The sequence below is a fragment of the Saccopteryx bilineata genome, chromosome 8, assembly GCF_036850765.1.
Source record: "Saccopteryx bilineata isolate mSacBil1 chromosome 8, mSacBil1_pri_phased_curated, whole genome shotgun sequence".
NCBI lineage: Eukaryota > Metazoa > Chordata > Mammalia > Chiroptera > Emballonuridae > Saccopteryx > Saccopteryx bilineata.
The window spans coordinates 75,086,153-75,108,652 of NC_089497.1; the positions used below are offsets into that span (position 1 = coordinate 75,086,153).

Genomic DNA, 22,500 nt, shown 5'->3' on the forward strand with positions numbered 1-22,500 from the left:
GCCTGACCTATGGTGGAGCAGTACATAGAGCGTCAACCTGGAATGCTGAGGTCACCAGATTGAAACCCCTGGGCTTCCTGGGTCAAGACAAATACGAATGCTTCTCACTCCTGTCTCTCTCTTCCCCCTTCTCTAAAATCAATAAAGAATATCTTTAAATTAATTAATTAATTAAAGTGTGCTTGAAAGTATCACATCATGACATCCTGTTCAAGGATGCAACTCAAAAACCAGTGCCAGGACAATCTGCACATCACTGTGAGTTCAGTAAGCCCGAGGAGAGGATATGGCTGTTCGTATTATCAGCAGCCATCTTGGAGAGAGTGACTGCGGTCCCTCCAGACCTCAGGAGAAGATGGAAAATCCTAACAACCAGCTCTCCCTCCCTCTGCACCAGACATCTCAGCAGCTTTACAATAGCCCCATCTGTGGTTTGTTCCTTCTAAGAGAAGGACTCACCAAAGTCCATTACAGGAAGTCAAGAAAGCAGTGAATCAGTGAACATGCATTTATAAACATGTAGCATGTTAATAGGTTCTGCTCACGAACTACTGTGTAACTTACAGATTTTAATATTTCAGGCAAACTGTTGATTTCTAAAAAGTAATACAAAGTCCTTTAGATGCAAATGGAATTTGGAAGTACTCTATCTCATTTTTTTCTTACCTAGATAGGATAAAAAAGTTGTAGTGAAGAAATTACTTTTACATAAAAAAAGAAAGTTTCTCTCCCACCTTTTCTCTCTAGAGCTAGATCAATACTGGTAAGACCATTAATAAATAGAGCTACAGCTATATGATGATAGGAATAAATGATGCTAGTGTAAATTTAATAAAGTCCAATTATTTTTTACTTGGTACTTTCTATGTGCTAGACACCATAAAAGTAAAAGGCCCCTGCCCTCCCCAAGTTTCCAAACGGAACACACAGGTATTGACATAAATAATTTCATTGGAAGATGAAATTGATACCTCTAACAACAGAAGATCAAACATTACACATTATGGTGGCTCTGAGCACAGGCTCTGGAGACTGGCTGCCTGGGTGGGAATTCTGGTTCTACTCATCACTAGCTATGTGACCTTAACAGTTAACCTTCTTTACCTCCATTTCTTCATCCATAAAATCTACCTTGCAGGATTAAAGGAGGCACAGACGGCAGTGCTGTTGATATGGGTGTATTATGAGCATATGAGGTAAGCATGGACTGATTATGACCAAGACCTGGAAACGCCATCCAGAGCAAGGGAATTTGGGGTCAAGTTTTGAATCATGGTAGAGATTTTAGGGTGCAGTGATAGGAGAGAGGGCATTTCACAATTAAGGATTAACCTGAGCAAAAGCCTGGAAGTAGCAAGAAGAGGGTCAAAGACAGCTGAGTGGGCTGGTACTGCGACTATAATGTCAGGCATCTGAACTGTGGGGGCACAGGGGGTACAGAAGAAATGACACTGAGAGACAAGGTCAGCTGACACCTGACTGGAGAGGATGACAAGTGCCAGGCTAAGGAACATTACTCTGTAGGCAATGACAGTCCAAGAAGCAGGGCATCGCAATGATAAAGAACAGGAATTCTGAGTTTGAATCTTGGCTCCATGTCTTAAGAGCTGTGTGACCTTGAGCAAGTCACCTAATCTTTCTTTTTTTTTAAAGTGGTTTTTTTAGACTTTCTTTATTCATTTTAGAGAGAGAGAGATAATGGGGGAGGAGCAGGAAGCATCATCTCCCATATGTGCCTTGACTGGGCAAACCCAGGGTTTCGAACCAGTGACAACCTCAGCATTCCAGGTCGACGTTTTATCCACTGCCCCACCACAGGTCAGGCCTCTGTTTTCTCACCTGTAAAATGAGTGTGTTGAAGATTATATATGCCAAGTGTTTAGAACAGTGCCTGGCACACAGTGACATACATAAGTGTTTGCTCTTAAAAGATTGAACACTGGCTTACCACACCTCTGCCTGCTGTCCTGACAGCCCCTCAGAGAGTTATCAGCAGTTGGTACGAACAATGACAGGGTTGATGGTATAAGACTGCTTTTCAACTGTTCAAAAACACCACGTGAATATAAATGTTCTTGGCCCTGGCCAGTTGGCTCAGTGATAGAGTGTGAACCAGCATGTGGAAGTCCCAGGTTCGATTCCTGGTCAGGGCAAGTGACCATCTGCTGCTTCTTCCCCCTTACACTCCCCTTCCCTCCCTCCCTCTCTCTCTCTCTCTCTCTCTCTCTCCCACTCCTACAGCCACGGCTCAACTGATTTGAGCATGCTGGCTCCAGGCACTGAGAATGGCTCCATGGAGCCTCCACCAGGAGCTAAAAATAGCTCGGTTGCGAGCATCAGCCCCAGACAAGGGTCGCTGGGTCGATCCTGGTCAGGGTGCATGTAGAAGAGGGGGTCCATCTCCCCTCTTCTCATTTAAAACTAAAATTAAAAAAAAAAAAGAAGTGTTCTCTTTTAGACAAAAAAAAACTTCCATGGTACATGAAAAAATTTTATCTCAAAGGACAGATAAAGTCAAAGCTGGCACTAAACTTAAGCACACACACTACTAGGCAACATAACTCTGAGACTGTCCAAGACTTGATCATATCACGATGGCCATGCAAAGTGGCAGACTGTGCCACTTATGAGCTCACTTTTGAATGATGGCAAAGGTTTTAATGAGTGGCAGGAGGGAAGGACATGGGCTGAACGAATAGTGACTATTGCTCAGACCACCCCTCAGGCAGACAACTTACTTCCAGATCCATCCTTGACTCTGGGTCCTTCCGGCTTGGCCTCGGAAATGATATTGGCATTGGCATTGTTCTCCATCTCCATCACAAAGTCTCCGTCCTCTTCAAACTCAGGGTGGCTAAAGATCCAATCCAGTGCTCTTTCTAGGTTACTATTCTAGTAAAATAAAATAATTTTACAATGTATGCAGTCCCCAGGCCTCATTATATCCTGACAATTTGAACGAGGATGTCAGGCAGTGAGGGCAGGAGGTCTGAGCTCATTAGTCCTTGCTGTCTTCTGAGTAAGAAGCTCTGACTCTGCATGTAAAATGCACTTGCACTCTGCAATTCTGCCAACCAAAGTCTGCAACCAGATTCACTAGAAAGCCATTCTGAGCAGCCGATCAGCATTCCAAAGCCCATATCTGAGCTCAGCATTTCTGTAGGCTGGTGCTGATAATGACCGGGTGCAGAATGCCAAAAAGTATGGCATTTGTTTGAGTGCAGTTCTTTCTAAGGCCACAATAATTGCAAACACTACATTCTCTACCAACTGTATTTTTTGCAGATAACCTTGCCAGGTAGAAGGGTGCCAACATGGGTACTATATTAATGCCTCTTATCTCCCCAAATGTTGGCACAATGGTTAAACTGCAGTAGAGACAAAATCAATGCCTTGATTAATGACAACACTGGCTAGTTAAGTTAAATTGTTTTAAACTGAGCTCCATTCCACTCAAACCAAGTGACTAGAAAAACATGGACATATCCCCCCATTTGTATTATCACTGGAGGAGTAAAGAGTTTATTTAGACATAGAATCTCCCGTGAAAGAGCCAAGCAAATAAAATAGTAGGATATAAGCAAGTTCCCCAAGTGAAACACATGCTAGTTGAGAATCATGGTGACCTTAGCAATGCATGCCAGCAGGCCACCAGTCAGGACAGGCAAAAGGAATTAGTAGCAGACAACCTCTCAAAAATGAAATATAGTGTGGCAAGGAAGATGGGTTTAAAAAGAAGTTCCTTCCCTCAATATAAACAGATATCTTCACTGCAAAAAGAAGACTTCTAGCCTCTCGCTTCATGGTCCTTTCTCTCCTGGCAATATCAGAAAGTTCATGAGTACCAGAAGACTCTTCTCTCTCTACCGAAGCAGAGAATTCCAAGAAGCCATTCAGTCTTCTCTATGAGGACTTCTGGGACATTTCTCCAAGGCCTTGGTATCAGAGAAGCATAATCTTTCCTAAAAAACTGCCATAGTGAGCACAGAAACCTCATGCATCCCTCTTTGCTCTGAGGCCACAGGCAAGCTCAGGCAAATCACAGACCCACTGTCAAGAAACAGTAAGATGATGTGGAGTTTCTTTCAGTTCAGTCCTCTTGCCCCAAGTGTACTGTCTCCCTATTTTTTTCTTAACTCTCTAGTGTAAACTCTCTGTATGATGCCCTCACTTATTTGTTTGAGCTTTATATAACCTGTATGCAAAGAAAAAGAAAATCTCTGTAAGTCACGGTGGGGTATAGAGTGAGACCAACATGACCCCAAATGATCAAAGGACACTGGAGTGTCTCAATCGCTACCTAAAGAAATACAAATCACTCCAATAAGAGGAAGTACCCGCACAGTCTCCTGCTTACCGTTGCTCGTAGCGCCTGGACAGCCTGACTTCGCTGGAACCCCATGGAGGTAATGATAGCGACAGTCTCCTCCGGAGGCTGGTTATCCAACCCAATAGCACCAAAAACAGAGGCTCCCGCAGATGCTGCTCCTCCATAACCAGGCATGGTCAACGGTTCTGCAAAGTCTGGGGAAAATCAGCACACTTAGGCTTTTTTCTTCTTCTTTTTTTCGGTCTTAAAATAAACAACACTTCAAAGTCGAGAAAGAATAAACATCAACAAAGTTACAATAATCAAGATGGTCAGTACTGGCATAAAGATCAATCGAATAGAATTGAAAGTCCAGAAATAAGCCCATATATTTCTGGCCAAGTGAATTTTCAGCAAAGCTACTAAGACCATTCAATGAGGAGAGGTGCTCTGACAAACTGCATATCCACATGCAAAAGATGAAGGTGGAACTCTACTCACACCAGACACAGAGATTAACCAAGCGGATCACTGACCTAATGTAAAAGCTAAAACTACAGAACTCCTAGAAGAAAACATGTGAGTAAGTCTTGGTGATCTTGGGTTAAGTAATGACTTCTTAGATACCAAAAGCACAAGTAACAAAAGAAAAAAATGGATGGATTACATTTCATCAAAATTTAAAACTTTTGTGCTTCCAAAAATGCCATCAAGAAAGTGAGAAGACAACCCAAGAATGTGGGGAAATATTTCCAAATCATATATCTAAGGTACTTATATTCAGAATACAAAAAGAACTCTCCGAACTCAACAACAAAAAGACAAATAACCTCATTAAAAATGGGCAAAGGAACCTGAGCAGGTGGTGGTGCAATGGATAGAGCATCAGACTGGGACACAGAGGACCCAGGTTCGAAACCCTGAGATTGCCAGCTTGAGCGTGGGCTCATCCAGCTTGAGTGAGGGCTCATCTGGCTTGAGCGCGGGCTCACCAGCTTGACTGAGGTGTCGCTGGCTTGAGTATGGGATAATATATATGACCCCATGGTTGCTGGCTTGAAGCCCAAGGTCGCTGGTTTGAACCCAAGGTTGCTGGCTTGAGCAAGAGGTCACTTGTCCTGCTGAAACCCCCCTGCCCCCATCAAGGCATATATGAGAAAGCAATCGATAAACAACTAAAGGAGCCACAATAAAGAATTGATATTTCTCATCCTTCTCCACTCCTGCCTGTCTGTCCCTATCTGTCCTTCTCTCTGACTCTCTCTCTCTGTCTCTGTCACAAAAAAAAAAAAAAAAAAAAAAATGGGCAAAGGATTTGAATAGACATTTCTCTAAAGAGCTATAAATGATCAATAATATGAAAATATGCTCTACATAATTAGTCATTAGGGAAATGAAAACCAAAACCACAATGAGATACCACTTCAAATCCAGTGGAATGAGTATAATAAAAACAGAAACAGCAAGGCTGGTGAGACTCCAGAGAAACTGAAATCCTTATACATTGCTGGTAGAAAGTAAAATGGTGCAGTCACTGTTGAAAACAATTTAGCAGTTCCTCAAAAAGTTAAACATAGAGCTATCATATGACACTGCAACGCCACTCAAGAGAAATGAAAACAGGTCCACACAAAAATTTGTACCCAAAATATTTATAGCCACATTATTCACAATAGCTAAAAAGTGGAAACAACCCAAGTGGCCACCAATTGATAAAAGGATAAATAAAATGCAGCGTGTTGGCCCTGGCCGGTTGGCTCAGTGGTAGAGTGTCAACCTGGCGTGCAGAAGTCCCGGGTTCGATTTCCGGCCAGGGCACACAGGAGAAGCGCCCATCTGCTTCTCCACCCCTCCCCCTCTCCTTCCTCTCTGTCTCTCTCTTCCCCTCCCGCAGCCGAGGCTCCACTGGAGCAAAGATGGCCCAGGCACTGGGGATGGCTCCTTGGCCTCTGCCCCAGGCGCTAGAGTGGCTCTGGTCCCAACAGAGCAATGCCCTGGAGGGGCAGAGCATCGGCCCCTGGTGGGCGTGCTGAGTGGATCCCGGTCAGGCGCATGCGGGAGTCTGTCTGACTGTCTCTCCCCGTTTCCGGCTTCAGAAAAATACAGAAAAAAAAAAAAAATGCAGCGTGTCCATACAGTAAAATGTTATTCAATCATAAGAAGGAATAAGTATTGATAATGCTACAACTTAGATGAACCTTGAAAGCATTATGTTAAGTGAGAGAAACAAACAAAAGATCTCATATTGTGTTATTCTATTCGTATGAAATGTCCAATAAGCAAATCCACAGAGCTAGAAAGTAGACGATGATTGGTTGCCAGGAGCAAGGGATATAGAAAGTGACTGCTAATGTGTACAGGATTTCTTTCCAGGGGACAAAAAAATGTTCTAAAGTTAGAGATGTTGATAGTACATTTAAAAACCATTAAAATGTATACTTTCAATGGGTGAGTTATTGTCATAAAGTAGATAAAAGTGAAAGCTAACTGAACAAACCCGTATCTTCATGCACATTTTTCTATTTCAAGTCCTCATCATCTCCTAACTAGAAATGTATCCTTCATCTTTCCAGGGGTATTGCAGACACTTTAAAAGCTGGATTTTATCTTACCTGACCAAGCGTTGGCGCAGTAGATACAGCATCAAACTGGGACGCAGAAGACCCAGGTTCGAAGCCCTGAGGGCACGGGCTTGAGCACAGGCTCATCTGGTCTGAGCACAGCTCACCAACTTGAAGCCCAAGGTCACTGGCGTGAGCAAGGCATCCCTTGCTGCGGTAGCCCCCAGTCAAGGCACATGAGAAAGCAATCAATGAACAACTAAGGTACCGCAACAAAGAATTGATGTTTCTCATCTCTCTTCCTTCCTGTCTGTCTGTCCCTATCTGTTCCTCTCTCTGACCCTGTCACCAAAAAAAAAAAAAAGGCTGGATTTTATCTCAACACAGCTATTATTAAAAATAAAAGAGGAAAGATAAACACGGACTCAGCTCTGCAAGCAAAGGTAGCCCACCTCACACACACACACTGCAGATTACGAGCTAAAAAGTCATCTTGAGAACACATCCAGAGGACATGGAAGGACCAAGGCTTAGCGTCACTGAGGACTGCATCAGACCCCAACGCCATCCCATTTTCCGACCACCTACCTGGCTCTTCCATATGAACAACGATCCAGTTGAAGGCCACCTCGGCTCCCATATTTCCAGTAAAGTACACAGCCTTTCGACATGCTTCGAGAGGGAAGCCCATCTCGGCCAGCTGCATCACCGATGACTCGTCGATGTCAGATGCTACAGAGAACAGGATACACTGGTGTGAAAACACCAGCTCTCTAGTCTTCGCTTCTCTTCACCCCTTTATCTGCATGCTATTCAAAACTGCTATTTTGTTTGGTGTACATGTGGTGGTTTAACTTTGCTTTGCTTTGTTTTGCCTTGTTTTGTTTTAAGCCATCCAAATATTAAGCTATTTGAGTTGAGCTGACCTAAATCTTTGCCCTCAATAAGAAACATGACAATCACCTTTGCCCATCCAGGCACTGAAATACAACTCTCTTAATTGTGTATGGGGAGCTTTGGTGTATTCCCAGAACCATTTCAGCCTCTCAGATCATACTCAAGACACCTACAGCGGCCTCTCCTATTTGAAGAGAAAAGTTATTATCTACAGGCCAAAGGCCTGTTCCTTAAATCTCACAGGAAGTTATAGCAGGCCTTCAGGATAGTATCTCAGCAATCAAAGCAAGTAAGTAATCAACTCTGAGAAATGGAGAGCCCAGGTGTTAACAATAGCTCATCTCCAGGCAGACTTCATAGACAAAAATATTCAGGGTATTTAATGTTAAACAGTCCATCTTTCTCCTAATTAATATCTAAATATTCATTATAAAAGTTTTTTTTTAATGTTCTCTTTAGAAAACCAGGAGTATCAACTCCCACAGGATTAAAGGAAATAAAAGGCTACAAAATTAACGCACAATTCAAGGAAACTAATAACCTTGAGACTATTAACACTACCACATCCTGCCAGATGTGTGTCTTCACTATGTGCCTGGCATCAGGAGCATAAACAATGACTGGCCACTGTGCTGTCACTGCAGCAAGAGGCCTCCTCATGAGGCGGAGAAAAGAAATGGCATCATTAGCCCCCCCATTCATTCATGAGGAAACCGAGGCCTTGAAAAGTTAGGTCAATTATTCTAGGTCACACAGTCATACAGGCATAGCCCAACTTCCAGCCCAGGGCTGGTCAGCTCTCATGCTAATTGTCACTCTCCTGAGCTACAGGGCTACTTAATCACTATGTCACTGGGTTTATATTTGCTACCTCAATGTACAGACAAAGAATCATTTCTACTGAGAAAAAACTGCATATCACATATGCAGAACAAAGCCCTTTCACTGAAACTCCTCCCATAAATGTGTCAGACCCTTAACGACTGCAAGGCACTGGGAAATTTTTCAAGATACATACGGTCTATTAGTTGGTTCATCAGGCGATCTGGAAATTAAAGAGAGGGCAGACAATGAGACCAAACCATAGCAGAGAGTTTTAGAAAAAAGAAAGAGTTGATGCAAGGCACTCCCTAACTCTGTCACCCCTCAGGACCTCACACGGGTGTCAACCCCCCAACTCTGTCACCCCTCAGGACCCCACACGGGTGTCAACCCCCCAACTCTGTCACCCCTCAGGACCCCACACTGGTGTCGACCCCCCAGTCCACCATACAGACCACCCCAGCCCGCCCAACATAAAATCATTACAGTAAGCAGGGGAAAATAACAGGTTCCAGACATTGAGAGCAGATTAAACATGATGCTCTGATTATCATCTTAATGAACTAAATCAAGTTCTTTCCCTGTATTTCTAAGAACTCTATAATTACAAGGCAAGTTTCCATTATGAACCTCAGAAAGGCAGAAGCTGTGCGAATAAGCCATCTTGTACTTCTGTGATAGTCATACTGAGCTCTTTCTTGAATTCCTTTAAAGAATCACCTGAACCCACAACCTAGCCTGTCCCACATACGCAGTGGTGGGACTCAAATAATTTAACTAGTTCTCTGCCCTCATGACTGTTTTAAGTATAAAAAATTGATATACTAAAAGGTAGTTTATTATTTCATGCATTTAATACTTTAAAAAGAACAATAAAAGAGGTATAAAAAACTAGATTATGTTATAAAAAAGTTTTAAAATATTAGTGAAAAAATAATAATACCTGACAAAAACCAATAAAACTGCTAAGGTATTTCCATATTGCTTCTTTTGTGTGTGTGTGAGAGATAGCGACAGAGACAAGGACAGATAGGGACAGAGAGGAAGGGAGAGAGATGAGAAGCATCAATTCTTCGTTGTGGCACCTTAGTTGTTCATTGATTACTTTCTCATGTGCCTTGATCGGGGTCTACAGCAGAGCGAGTGACCCCTTGCTCAAGTCAGCGACCTTGGGCTTCAAGCCAGCGTACTTTGGGCTCAAGCCAGTGACCCCATGCTCAAGCCGGAGACCTCAGGGTTTCGAACCTGGGTCCTCTGCATCCTAGTCCAACACCCTATCCACTGCACCACTGCCTTGTCAGGCTCCATATTGTTTCTTTTTTTTTTTTTTTTTTTGTATTTTTCCAAAGTGAGAAGTAGGGGGCGGCAGATAGACAGACTCCTACATGTGCCCAACTGGGATCCATCCAGCATGCCCACCAGGGGGCAATGCTCAGCCCATCTGGGGCATTGCTCTGCTACAACCAGAGCCATTCTAGCGCCTGAGGCAGAGGCCATGGAGCCATCCTCAGCTCCTGGGCCAACTTTGCTCCAAGGGAGCCTTGGCTGCGGGAGGGGAAGAGAGAGAGAGAGAGAGAGAAAGGAGAGGAAGAAGGGTGGAGAAACAGATGGGCACTTCTCCTGTGTGCCCTGGCCAGAAATCGAACCCGGGACATCCACATGCCAGGCCGATGCTCTACCACAGAGCCAACCGGCCAGGGCCTCCATTTTGCTTCTTAATTGTCATCCTCATTTGCAATTTTTTTCCCCTATGGACAGAATGAACATTACTACAGGCGCTTAGGAATACGCTGTCACACGGATGAATGTTAAAAAAAGGGTAAGGAATGTAAATTTGTGATTTGTTCGTTGAGCGGCTGTCCAGGCGCCCACCTTAGAGAGAACCCTGATTACAAGTGCCATTTTAAAAACCAGTTCACCGAACTCAACAAAAAACTAGGTATCAGTTCAGCCGAACCAGTGCAAACTGGCTGAATCCCACCACTGCACATATGGGTCTCCCTGTCCTCTGCGCTTTAACATCTGACTTAGCATGAAAGGAACTACGGGAAAAAAGGCGCCTATCTTGAACCCTCCTCTTGGATTCACCTTACCCTCCTTGTGCATCAAACTAGATCAACAATGGTATTCACTGCTCAAGCCTTGAAAGGCCCATGGTAGAAGGGCCCAGGGTGCTCCATGACTAAGGGGTATTTCACTTAATTCACTGTTTTGGAAGGTGAACACTAAACAGGTGAGTAAATAAAGCCAGAATGACACTGATTTCATCAGATTAAAGGACCTAATAATGGAATCAAGATTTTCCAGCAATGTTCTTGGAACCACAAAGGTGAGTAAACTATTTTTAGCATGTCCTTTTCTCTTCAAAAGTTAAGCATTATGAACAATGACCACTTTAGCATTCACAGAGTGAAAGAGAAACTCACACCACTCCCTGCTATGAAGCAGTGATGACGCCTGGGAGATAAACTTTGGGCAAGATGTTTTAAAACCAATGCACCCTGCTGAATTTTCCCTTCTGGTTTTCCAAAGGTACCCCTGAGAGGGACACAGCTCTCCTAGACTATGGAAAACACACTCCTTTGCCCCTCCATGTTTATTTGGGGGAAGGAGAGAGAGGAAGAAGGCAAAGCCAGAAGCAACAGAAAATAAAAATCTTTCTGGAGATTGGCTGCCCTCTGTCTGTGGACACTGATTTCCACAGACCCATTTCCAGAGGCAGCTTTAACGGCAGGCGCACTGGGCGTGCGCCCTGGGCCCTGGCTTCTGAAGGGCCCTGCAAAACCCCAACTTGACACTTTTTTCTAATGTAAGGGGCCTGATATTTTCTTCTGTGCCCGGGCCTCAACTGACTTTAATCTGCCTCTGCCCATTTCAACTAATCATGATGGGTCTGTGCGCCTCGGAATGTCTAGTTTAAGCTTACAGTGGCAGCCAGGCCTCACTTCTGTGTGCGTGTGGAGGTCACACAGAGGAAAGCAACCGCGGGATAACAGAGTATGGAAGAGAAGTGAATGTTCCAGTGGAGGATGGTGAGGGGAGAGGCAGAGAACGTCCTCCTGGAAGATGATACCTCTTGAGTCGTCAGGAATGACTATGGGAGGGCTGATGTCCGGAAGTTCCTCCTCTCCTGGCTGTAACCCCCTGGCTCGGAGATGGTTGATATCAAGTAGGTCTGGCATATCAATAGAAACATCTGCAAAACGAGAAAGATGATATTCACTGGATTCTCCAAATTCCCACAATCACCTTCTAAAATCAGCACCACTAACTCCATTCAATGTCTAGGGCAGCAGAGCCAAGGAAGGCTTTCCGGTCCCCTGCAGTGATCACTGGACCAGCTGACTCGTCAAGTCTGATCAGATTTTAATGCAGAGCCCAGGGAAAGCACAATGGGCGGCAGGAGTTCCCACTGAGCAAGAACACACGGGATAAGCCAGAGGTCGCAACGGGCAGCCCACAGAACATGTGTCTCCTAGACACTTTCTGTGTGTGTGATGTTTTCAAAATGTTAATAACAAATTCCAATCTTTAAATCAGAAAATTTTAATTTAGAAGTCCACATTTCCAGCTTATTTTGAAAAACAAAGCTGTAGCCTATTGTCTATACGGGTGCCCTCTGGGACAGCCGATCACAGACTTCACGGCTCCCTGGGCCCCCATGACCCTGGACCTCCTATCTGTACCAGTCTGATTCTCATGGTAGAAAAATGTTTTTCTAATCCATGTCCTTATCCAAAGTGGAATTTAGTATTGCATATATTCAGATATAGTAATAAGTGGGTTCAAATGTTGGTGTAGGATGTCTTTTGGGCTAGCAAACAGAACCTAAAAGTAGTATCCTTAAAACTAGTCACAATGCCAGGTGTATCAATCCTACTTAAAAACATCAACCCAGCCCAGGCTGGTTGGCTCAGTGGGTGAACATCAACCCAGCATGTGGAAGTCCCAGGTTCGATTCCCAGTCAGGGCACACAGGAGAAACAACCATCTGCTTCTCCACCCCTCCCTCTCTCCCTTCTCTCTGTTTTCCTCCCACAGCCATGGCTCGACTGATCCGAGCACATTGGCCCAGGCACTGAGAATGCTCGTGGAGCCTCTGCCTCAGGCACTAAAATTAACTATTGATAGCGACCCAGATGGGCAGAACATTGGCCGCAGATGAGGACTGCCAGGTAGATCCCATTGGGGGTGTATGTGGGAGTCTTTGTATATCCCCTACTCTCACAAGAAAAAAAAAAGTTAAAAAAACTGTTTTACTTCCAGGGGACAGCAATAACAAACATAATGTCTGCCCCACAAAATCAAGGCAATAGTTTCTCAACAGAAAAATTCAGGTTCGTTAAAATAAGCTTTGGGGGCCCTGGCCGGTTGGCTCAGTGGTAGAGTGTCAGTCCGGCATGCAGGAGTCCCAGGTTCGATTCCCAGCCAGGGCACACAGGAGAGGCACCCATCTGCTTCTCCACCCCTCCTCCTCTCCTTCCTCTCTGTCTCTCTCTTCCCCTTCCTCAGCCAAGGCTCCATTGGAGCAAAGTTGGCCCGGGCACTGAGGATGGCTCTATGGCCTCTGCCTCAGGTGCTAGAATGACTCTGGTTGCAACAGAGCAACGCCCCAGATGGGCAGAGCATCGCCCCCTGGTGGGCGTGCCAGGTGGATCCTGGTCAGGCGCATGCGGGACCCTGTCTGACTGCCTCCCCGTTTCCAACTTCAGAAAAAAATACAAAAAAATAATAATAATAAGCTTTGGGATTCCTTTAAATTCAGCAAGTTCATGAAATCTCACTTGAATTTTTTGCTCCTTTATAGGAATTTAAAACAAAGAATAAGAAAACTGTTTCTGAAGCAGCTCAAAGCCCTTTGGAAGTCAGTGTTTTCCCAGATGCTTCTCTGGCCCACAGAGGAAAGGCTAAGTGATGAACATCCTGCCCTTTGCCCTCCTCCCTGCCCACAACATGACTCCAAGAATACTTAAACATCTGCCAGAGAATCAGTCACAGCCCGGCATAATGTCAAATTAGCTTTATGTAAACTGTTAGGGCTGGAGGGTTCTGGGAAATCACTCTAGCCGACTTTCCATTCTTCTTATCCATCCCCTTCAGATCAGCAGATGAGAGCTTAATTAACCAGGGTTAAACGGAGTAGTTGTTTTTTAAGTGCTCAAAACAGAAAAACTTAAAAAGACTGGCAAACAGTCTGAGTTACTTGCTTTTAGAAACCACAGAAGGTAAAACTAGATACCCTTCCATGCCACTTAGGATAGCCTAGTAACACCCTTGCTATTAGATTGTGATAGTAGAAAAAAAGGTTCTCATGCACTGACTGAAAAATTAACCTCTAACAATGGTCAAGGGCCTTTAAAATTAACAGAAGGAAGTCCAATCAAGCTAATATCATATCTCTGTTTACTGCAACTGACTATACTCATTTTGTTATTAATAAGATTTGTATGATTTAAGAGAATGTTACTGGTTGCTTCAGAAGCACAGGAGAGATGCTACGGGAAGAGTATGCCTTAAAATACGGGATGTGCACCTTCAAGGGTGGCCTTTGGACTAACAGCACCAGCATCAGCTGGGAGCTTGTCAGAAATAAAAGAATCCCATTAAAGGGTCTTCCTTAAGAAAAAGAAAAAAACGAGAGGAACACAGTTAAAAGAATAAAATGGCAATAAATACATACCTATCAATGATCATAGATTGCATACCTACCTCAAGAAACAAGAAAAATCTCAAATAAACAATCTAACTTTACACTTAAAAGGAACTTGAAAAAGAAAAACAAGCCCAAAGTGAGTAGAAGAAAGAAAATAATAAAGATCAAAGCAGAAATAAAACAAAACAGAGTCTAAAAAATAGTATATAAGATCAATGAAACCAAGAGCTGGTTTTTTTTGAAAAGGTAAACAACATTAACAAACTCTTAACCAAACTCATCAAGAAAAAAAGAAAACCCAAATATATAAAATCAGAAATGAAAGAGGAGAAGTAACAGCTAATACCAAAGCAATATAAAGGATTGTAAGAAAATATTATGAACTATATGCCAACAATTTGGAAAATATGGCCAAATGGATAAATTTCTAGAAACATATTAATATTCCAAAACTGATTCAGGAAGAATCAGAAATTCTGGGCAGACAGATTACAACAAGCAAAAATGAAGCAATAATTTCAAAACTGCCAACAAACAAGTCGTTGACTGAATGGCTCACAGTAAACTTTACCAAGCATTTGAAGAACTAACACCTATCCTTCTCAAACTACTATAAAAAATTCAAGAGGTGGGAAGACTCCCAAAATCATTTTATGAGGCTAGCATTATCCTAATTCCAAAACCAGGTAAAGACATTACAAAGAAAGAAAATTATAGACCAATATCCCTGATACACATAGATGCCAAAATCCTCAACAAAATATTAGCAAATCATATTCAGCAATACATTAATAAAATCATATACCATAATCAAGTGGGATTCATTCTGGGGATACAAGGTTGGTACAGTATCTGTAAATTGATAAAAATGATACACCACATCAGCAAAATAAAAAATAAAACCACACGATCATATCAATAGATGCAGAAAAAGCATTTGCTAAATCCATCACCCATTAATGATAAAAACTCTCAGCAAAATGGGAATAGAGGGAACATATCTCAATGTAATAAAGATCATATATGACAAAGCCAGAGCTAACATCACACTCAATGGGCAAAAACTACAAGTGTTTCCCTTAAGATCAGAAACAAGAAAGGGATGTCAGCTTTCACCACTCAACATAGTACGGGAAGTCTTAGCCATAGCAATCAGACAAGAAGAAGAAATTAAAAGGCATCTAAATTGGAAAGGAAAAAGTAAAGGTGTCATTATCTGCAGATGACACAATATTGCACATAGAGAACCCTGTAGATTCCATCAAAAAACTACTAGAACTGATAAATGAATTCAGTAAATTATCAGGATACAAAATAAATATCCAGAAATCAGTTGCACTTTTATACACCAATAATGATCTATCAGAAAAGGTAACTAAGAAAGCAATCCCATTTACAGCTGCATAAAACAAAAGGAAAAAAAGAAAACCTAAGAATAAATTTAACCAAGGATGTAAAAGACTTGTACTTAGAAACTTATAAGACATTGAAGAAGGTACAAATACATGGAAGCATATAGTGTATGCATGGATAGGAAGATTTGTTTTAAGTGAGAGGCGGAGTCAGACTCCGGCATGCACCGTGACCAGGGTCCACCCAGCAAGCCCCCTACCAAGCAATGCTCTGGCCATCTGGGGCCACTGCTCATAGCTTAGCAACTGAGCTATTTTAGCACCTGAGGTGAGGCCATGGTGCCATCCTCAGTGCCCAGCACCAACTTGCTCAAACCATTCAAGCCATGGCTGCAGGAGAAGAGAAGAGAGAGAGAAGAGAGAGGGGATGGGGTGGAGAAGCAGATAGTCGCTTCTCCTTTGCGCCCTGACCAGTAATCAAACCCAGGACTCCCGCACACTCTACCACTAAGCCAACCAGTCAGGGCCAAGTAGTGGTACATTTACACAATGGAATGCTACTCAGGCATAAAAGAGAAGAAAATCTTACCTTTTGAGACAGCATGAATAAACCCGGAGATTATTATGCTAAGTGAAATAAGCCAGTCAGAAAAAGGCAAGTACCATATGAGTGGAATCTAACAAACAAATTAAACTAACACACCAAACAGAAACAGAATCTTGGATAGAGAACAGACGACAGCGGTCAGAGAGGAGGGAGTTGAGGAAGAAAGGTAAAAACGGTGAAAGGATTTAACAAAAAAAACAAAACAAAATAAAAACCTTATAGATATAGACAAGATGATGATTATCAGAGGGAGGGGGGTGAAAGAGGGTAGGGGGATAAATGGGGATGGAAGGGACTTGACTGGGGTGGTGAGCACACAACACAGTACACAAATGATGAGTTACAGAACTGTGCGCCTTAAACCTGTATAATTTTATTAACCGATGTCACCCGAATAAGTTCAATAAAACTAATAGTAATAAAAAATAAAAGTAAATAAAATATTCAATAACAAAAAAAAGAAAGAATCCCAAGCCCCCAGACCTGATGAATTAGCATCTGCATTTTACAAAGATTCCCAGGTAATTCATGTGCACCTTAATGTCTGGGAAGCATTGTTTATTTGATCATGTGGGGCCCTGTTTTCACTCCTAGAAGCCCCTCACCCCAAATCCCATTATTAGATAAGTGGATTAGCATGTGGTAACTTTATCAGCAGTGCTTATCATATACTCTGATTCTGAAGGCAAAGGTGGAGGAAGTACGTAATGGAAAAAGAATGAAATGGGACTGTTTCTGGAAGCCAACTGCTCATGGCTCATTCACATGCCATGTTTTTTACATGGTTGATTTGATGTTTTAAGCAAAAACATGCAAAAGATACCTACCAAATTTTTTGGGAACCCAGTCAAGACCAAAAGTGAACTTCTTTATCTGCACTACCAAGTATTCAGGGAAGGAGGCAAAGCGAGATGTTCTGGGAAACACAAGGGGATTATATCAATGAAACAAGGCAATGAGAATTGGGAACACAGATCATGCAGCATCACAAGCTCTGTACAAGGCACACCTGCAGCTCCAACAACTGCACTGAAGAGGAAGAGCACACACACACACTCACCCACGACTGCTCATTTGTCCAGGCCTTTTCATAAAAGGAAAATGTTTAGCATAGGAGAATGTTGTCCTTTGAGAATGATTTTGGACCCACTGACAAATTATTACTTTTATTTTGCTGTGGCATTTTGTATTTCTGAAAAGCACTTTCAACCATAAGCATCAGTTTTCTCTAAAACCCCTGAAGGAATTCAGTATGTATGTATACTTGTAGGTGTGTGTAGACATGCATGCATTGTGTTTTGATTTTTTTTTTTCACATTCAATATTATTTTGTATTAGTTTCAGGTGTACAGCATAATGATTATACGAAGTGTTCCCCCTGATATTTCCAGTACCACCTGACATCACACACAGTTATTAGAATATTACTGACTATATTCCCGTGCTGTACTTTCCATCCCCATGACTATTCTGTAACTACCAATTTGTACTTTTTAACCGCTTATTTTTTGCATTATGCGTTTGTATGGGGCAGGCTGAAAAAGCTCCCCACGCAATCCCAACACACTCCCACCTCTGTGCCCACTGAGAATTACTATCTTACAGAACAGAGCTGCCATACGAGGGATCTTTGGCGTTTTCATTGAAGTTGATTATTGGAAATGTCAGGGCCTCATTAAAATACTACTGCACTAAATCCATGGTCACATGGAACCTAGAGGTATATATATTAGGGGAAAGAAAGGCTGAATTGTTTGGTCTTGAGTTTGGCAATTTTATGCACAAACCATTCAATTTGTACACCTAATTCATGTCCAGGTTCCTACCCATTCTCTCAATATTTATCATCTTAGTTATAATAATCATTTCTATTTCAGTGTCAATGTGAGTGTGGTAGGTATAGGTAAAAAATAAAATCAGCTGTAGATAGGTACCATAGATACCTTCTAAAATAAAAATTCTAGAGCAGCCTTCCTGGAAACTCTCCTTTCCTACTACTTGGAATGCATCCCCCCTGATTTCAGAAAACAAATGCAAATCCCTGCTGCCCCCTAGTGAAGAAGAGAAGTCACAGTACCGGGAGAGAGCACAGCTCAAAAAGCGTTAAAAGATGTGAATTGTGGTGGGTCTTGGATATGCTCCTTAATTCACTCCAAATCTGGGCAAATCAATGACCCTCCCTGAGGTTCCATTTTCACATCTACAAAGTAAATGTATTAATAATATCTGCCTGCTAGCACTGTGCAATATTTATAATCTTATATGAAGCTGCTTGGCACACTAGAATGTACTGTTTATACCTAAGGAATTAACATGATCATTTTGTCATGAAACTGCTAGATTTTGTGAGGTCTTAGACATGGACTCAATCTGTCATTGACCTGTATTTTGCCATCAGACAAGTCACTTAACCACTCTGTATCTCAAATTCTCCATTTATGGTAGAAAAAAAACAGGCAATAACATAGGAAGCTCTTCCAAAAATATAGGGGTATAACCATCCTAAGGAGCCAATCTATTATAGTCCTGGCTCACACTATTCAGAAATTACATATTTTCAGTAATTAAATGTCCCTCTCTTCTGCGGAGCAGTGATAAACACCACTCCTACTTCATTACAGCCAAGTCCTTAATTCCACCAAAATCCAACAAACTCCACCTGATATTTTCAACTAATGTAAAAATGTAACTTCTCTGATCTCTTCCTCTGACCACATTAGCTTAAAATCTGGAATATGTATAACAGTGAAATCAAGCAAAAGTCATTAGGAAATCAGTAATTTCCAAAATGTGGTTGAGGAGCCCCAAGACTCTTGCAGTGGCTCTGTGGTCAGTGTCTGGGTCAAGTATTAGCAGGAAAGCATTACCATGGGGTGGGGGCAATGGAGGGAACTCAAAGTTAGGACGGGGTTGAGGGAGGACAGCATAACTTAACATTCTTATAGGTAACGACAGATTTAAGAGTACCAGAAAGCAATTAGATGGTGTCCACATTATATTTGCTCTGCTAAATAAACATTTTATTCATCTTTGTAACCTCTACAAGTCTCAAGTTGAATCACACATGTAGTAATGACTATATATATATATGTAGATATATATAAATTAAATGAGTTAAGAGATAAAAAGTGCCTGACCTCACTATTATGTTGTCTATTGGTAACCTATTGCCATTATTTAAAATATATCCATTTTTCATTAATTACAATTAAGGCAAAAATACTATGAAAACCTTATTAAGAAAATATAAGCTGCCCTGGCTGGTTGGCTCAGCAGTAGAGCGTTGGCCTGGCGTGCGGGAGACCCAGGTTTGATTCCCGGCCAGGGCACATAGGAGAAGCGCCCATTTGCTTCTCCACCCCCCCCCCTTCCTCTTTGTCTCTCTCTTCCCCTCCCGCAGCCAAGGCTCCATTGGAGCAAAGATGGCCTGGGCATTGGGGATGGCTCCTTGGCCTCTGCCCCAGGCGCTAGAGTGGCTCTGGTCCAGAGCGACACCCCCCCGAGGGGCAGAGCATCGCCCCCTGGTGGGCAGAGCGTCTCCCCTGGTGGGCATGCAGGGTGGATCCCGGTCGGGCGCATGCGGGAGTCTGTCTGACTGTCTCTCCCCGTTTCCAGCTTCAGAAAAATAATAAATAAATAAATAAATAAATAAATAAATAAATAAATAAAAAGAAAATATAAGCTGTCCCTCTCCCAAAAATTAAGATAGTGCAGTGGACAGAGCATCCTCCTGAAGCCAGTTTGATCCTGGGTTTGCCAGCTTGATCCCAGGATCACTGGCCCGACCCTGAGAGCTCTGCCAGCTCTACCCCAAGGGCACTGATCCCCAGTCAAGCATGTTTAAGAAGCACTCAATGGATACACAACTAAGTGGAACAAGTTGATGCTTTTCTCTCTCTCCCTCCCTCCCTCTTTTTTTTTTCTTTCTTTCTTTTTTTTTTTTTTTTTGCATTTTTCTGAAGCTGGAAACAGGGAGAGACAGTCAGACAGACTCCTGCATGCGCTCGACCGGGATCCACCCGGCACGCCCACCAGGGGGCGACGCTCTGCCCACCAGGGGGCGATGCTCTGCCCATCCTGGGCGTCGCCATGTTGCGACCAGAGCCACTCTAGCGCCTGAGGCAGAGGCCACAGAGCCATCCCCAGCGCCCGGGCCATCTTTGCTCTGATGGAGCCTTGGCTGCGGGAGGGGAAGAGAGAGACAGAGAGGAAGGCGCGGCGGAGGGGTGGAGAAGCAAATGGGCGCTTCTCCTGTGTGCCCTGGCCGGGAATCGAACCCGGGTCCTCCGCACGCTAGGCCGACGCTGTACCGCTGAGCCAACCAGCCAGGGCTCCCTCCCTCTTTCTAAAAAACAAAACAAAAACAAAAAACACTGGTAAGTAAAAAAATATAATTCAATCTTTTCCATTATATATGGTTGATAATCACTCAACCACTCTCAAACAGCATAATATAAAGCAAAAAAAAAAGAAAAGGAGGGGGAATGATAGGAAAGATAAAATAATTGTAATAACAATTGCAGCATCTATTTATTCTGTGCCAGACACTGTGCAAAGTGCTTCATATGGCTTATCTCACCCTGACGTTCACCCAACCCTATGAGGAACGCATACTATTACCTCAGTTTACAGATAAGGAAACAGGGGTTTAAGGAGGTGAGGACAATCAGCCAGAGTCATAGACCAATAGGTTCAACACTGGGGACTCAACACAGACTATCCACCTAAAGTTGGTGTTACGGAGCCCCACACCATGCTCTCTCTTCATAAATGGTAAAGGTCAAGTAAAACCTCTTCCTATGGACCCTTACTTCGTGAGATGCTTGAGGACAGGACCTAGGTCCTGTCCAACTCACTGCCTAGAACACACTAGATGAGCAACAGCATTTGCCTGGTGAGTGAAATAGCAAACACTAATATTTTTCCCAACATTGTTCAGGACCACTTAAGGTAGTGGTAGTCAACCTGGTCCCTACCACCCATTGGTGTGCATTCCAGCTTTCATGGTGGGCAGTAGCGGAGCAACCAAAGTATAAATAAAAAGATAGATTTAACTATAGTAAGTTGTTTTATAAAGATTAATTCTGCCAAACTTAGCGAAAATCCGACATAAAGTACTTGGTAAGTAATTATTATGATATGTTTTAACTTGCTGTGACTCTGCTTCATAAATTTTATAAAGTAAAGTGACTTCCCTACTTTATAAATCACCATTACTGTGGAACCGGTGGGCAGTTAGAAAATTTTACTACTAACAGATACAAAAGTGGGTGGTAGGTATAAAAAGATTACTACCCTTGATTTAAGGGAAGGATCTTTATGTCTGGTCCATACTGACCCAAGATCTATCAAGATCCTTAGGACATCTTTTGCCCCTCTCTGGGTCCAACACAAGGAAAGTTCAAGGCTCCAAATTAACATAATAAAGAGATCATGTCTGAGTTACAGCTTATATTGCTGGAAAAAAGAAAAAGATCTTTTAGGAATCCACTGAACTGGCTGCCCAAAAACTAATATTTGAAACATGATAAGGCATAATAAGTAATAGCGAGGCTATTTATGGACTATAAGGCTCTATATATAAGCAAGCATGGAGAGGAAGATGGGGCACTAGATAACCTGGGAATTAAGTTTAAACTTGACTCAAAATGGACATGAATGAGTCCCAAGTCTGCCACCTACTGTCCAATTACTTCTCCTTTTATTCTTCATCTGTAAAATGAGAATGATACCTACCTTATAACAGTATTAAAAAGATTAAATTTGATAATTTATGGGAAAGCTTAACACATGACCTAGAATGATAATGGCAGTAAATAAATGGTGATAAAAAAAGGTAGTTGCTTTATTACCCTGAAGTGTTGTATTTTTTCCTTTCCCTCAGAGACCAGTTTTCAATTATGAACAATTGTGAAACATCCAGTACTGTTTTCGTGTATATAACAGTATGTGCATATGTAAAAGATGGATATCTACTGTTAAGGAGTAGAGAAAGCAGAAACCCTCCTCGAGTGTTCAGCTAGTGATGCCAGCACTGCCTGCCACTAAATCTTTATAGCACTTGAAGAGACAATCAAGTCAGCAAGCATCAGTCCTCCATGACTGACAGATGGAAGGACATTGTGTGATGACTTCGCCCCAGGATAGAACTTAAACCAGAAGTGGACACAGATCTCCCGACCACTAGCCCAGGGGTCAGAGACTCCATGTCTGTGGAAACCTAATGCCTTCCACCTCCATTTAAAGGATGGGCCCTTAACCTGGACATGTTTTCTTTGAATATATGTACCCTGATTCAT

The 22,500-nt window shown here is 42.6% G+C and overlaps 1 protein-coding gene across 1 annotated transcript in view; it reads right to left on the reverse strand.

Moving 5' to 3' along the window:
- The window catches only part of USP13 (ubiquitin specific peptidase 13), a 141,037-nt gene that overhangs the window by 14,218 nt on the left and 104,319 nt on the right, over positions 1 to 22,500 (reverse strand). Inside the window, exons 14-19 of the mRNA XM_066240834.1 lie at positions 17,029 to 17,117; positions 11,663 to 11,785; positions 8,786 to 8,812; positions 7,459 to 7,602; positions 4,358 to 4,524; positions 2,739 to 2,892 (exon numbers count right to left, since the gene is read on the reverse strand). Of these exons, the coding sequence (XP_066096931.1) occupies positions 2,739 to 2,892; positions 4,358 to 4,524; positions 7,459 to 7,602; positions 8,786 to 8,812; positions 11,663 to 11,785; positions 17,029 to 17,117 (704 nt within the window). The remainder of the gene's footprint in view (positions 1 to 2,738; positions 2,893 to 4,357; positions 4,525 to 7,458; positions 7,603 to 8,785; positions 8,813 to 11,662; positions 11,786 to 17,028; positions 17,118 to 22,500) is intronic.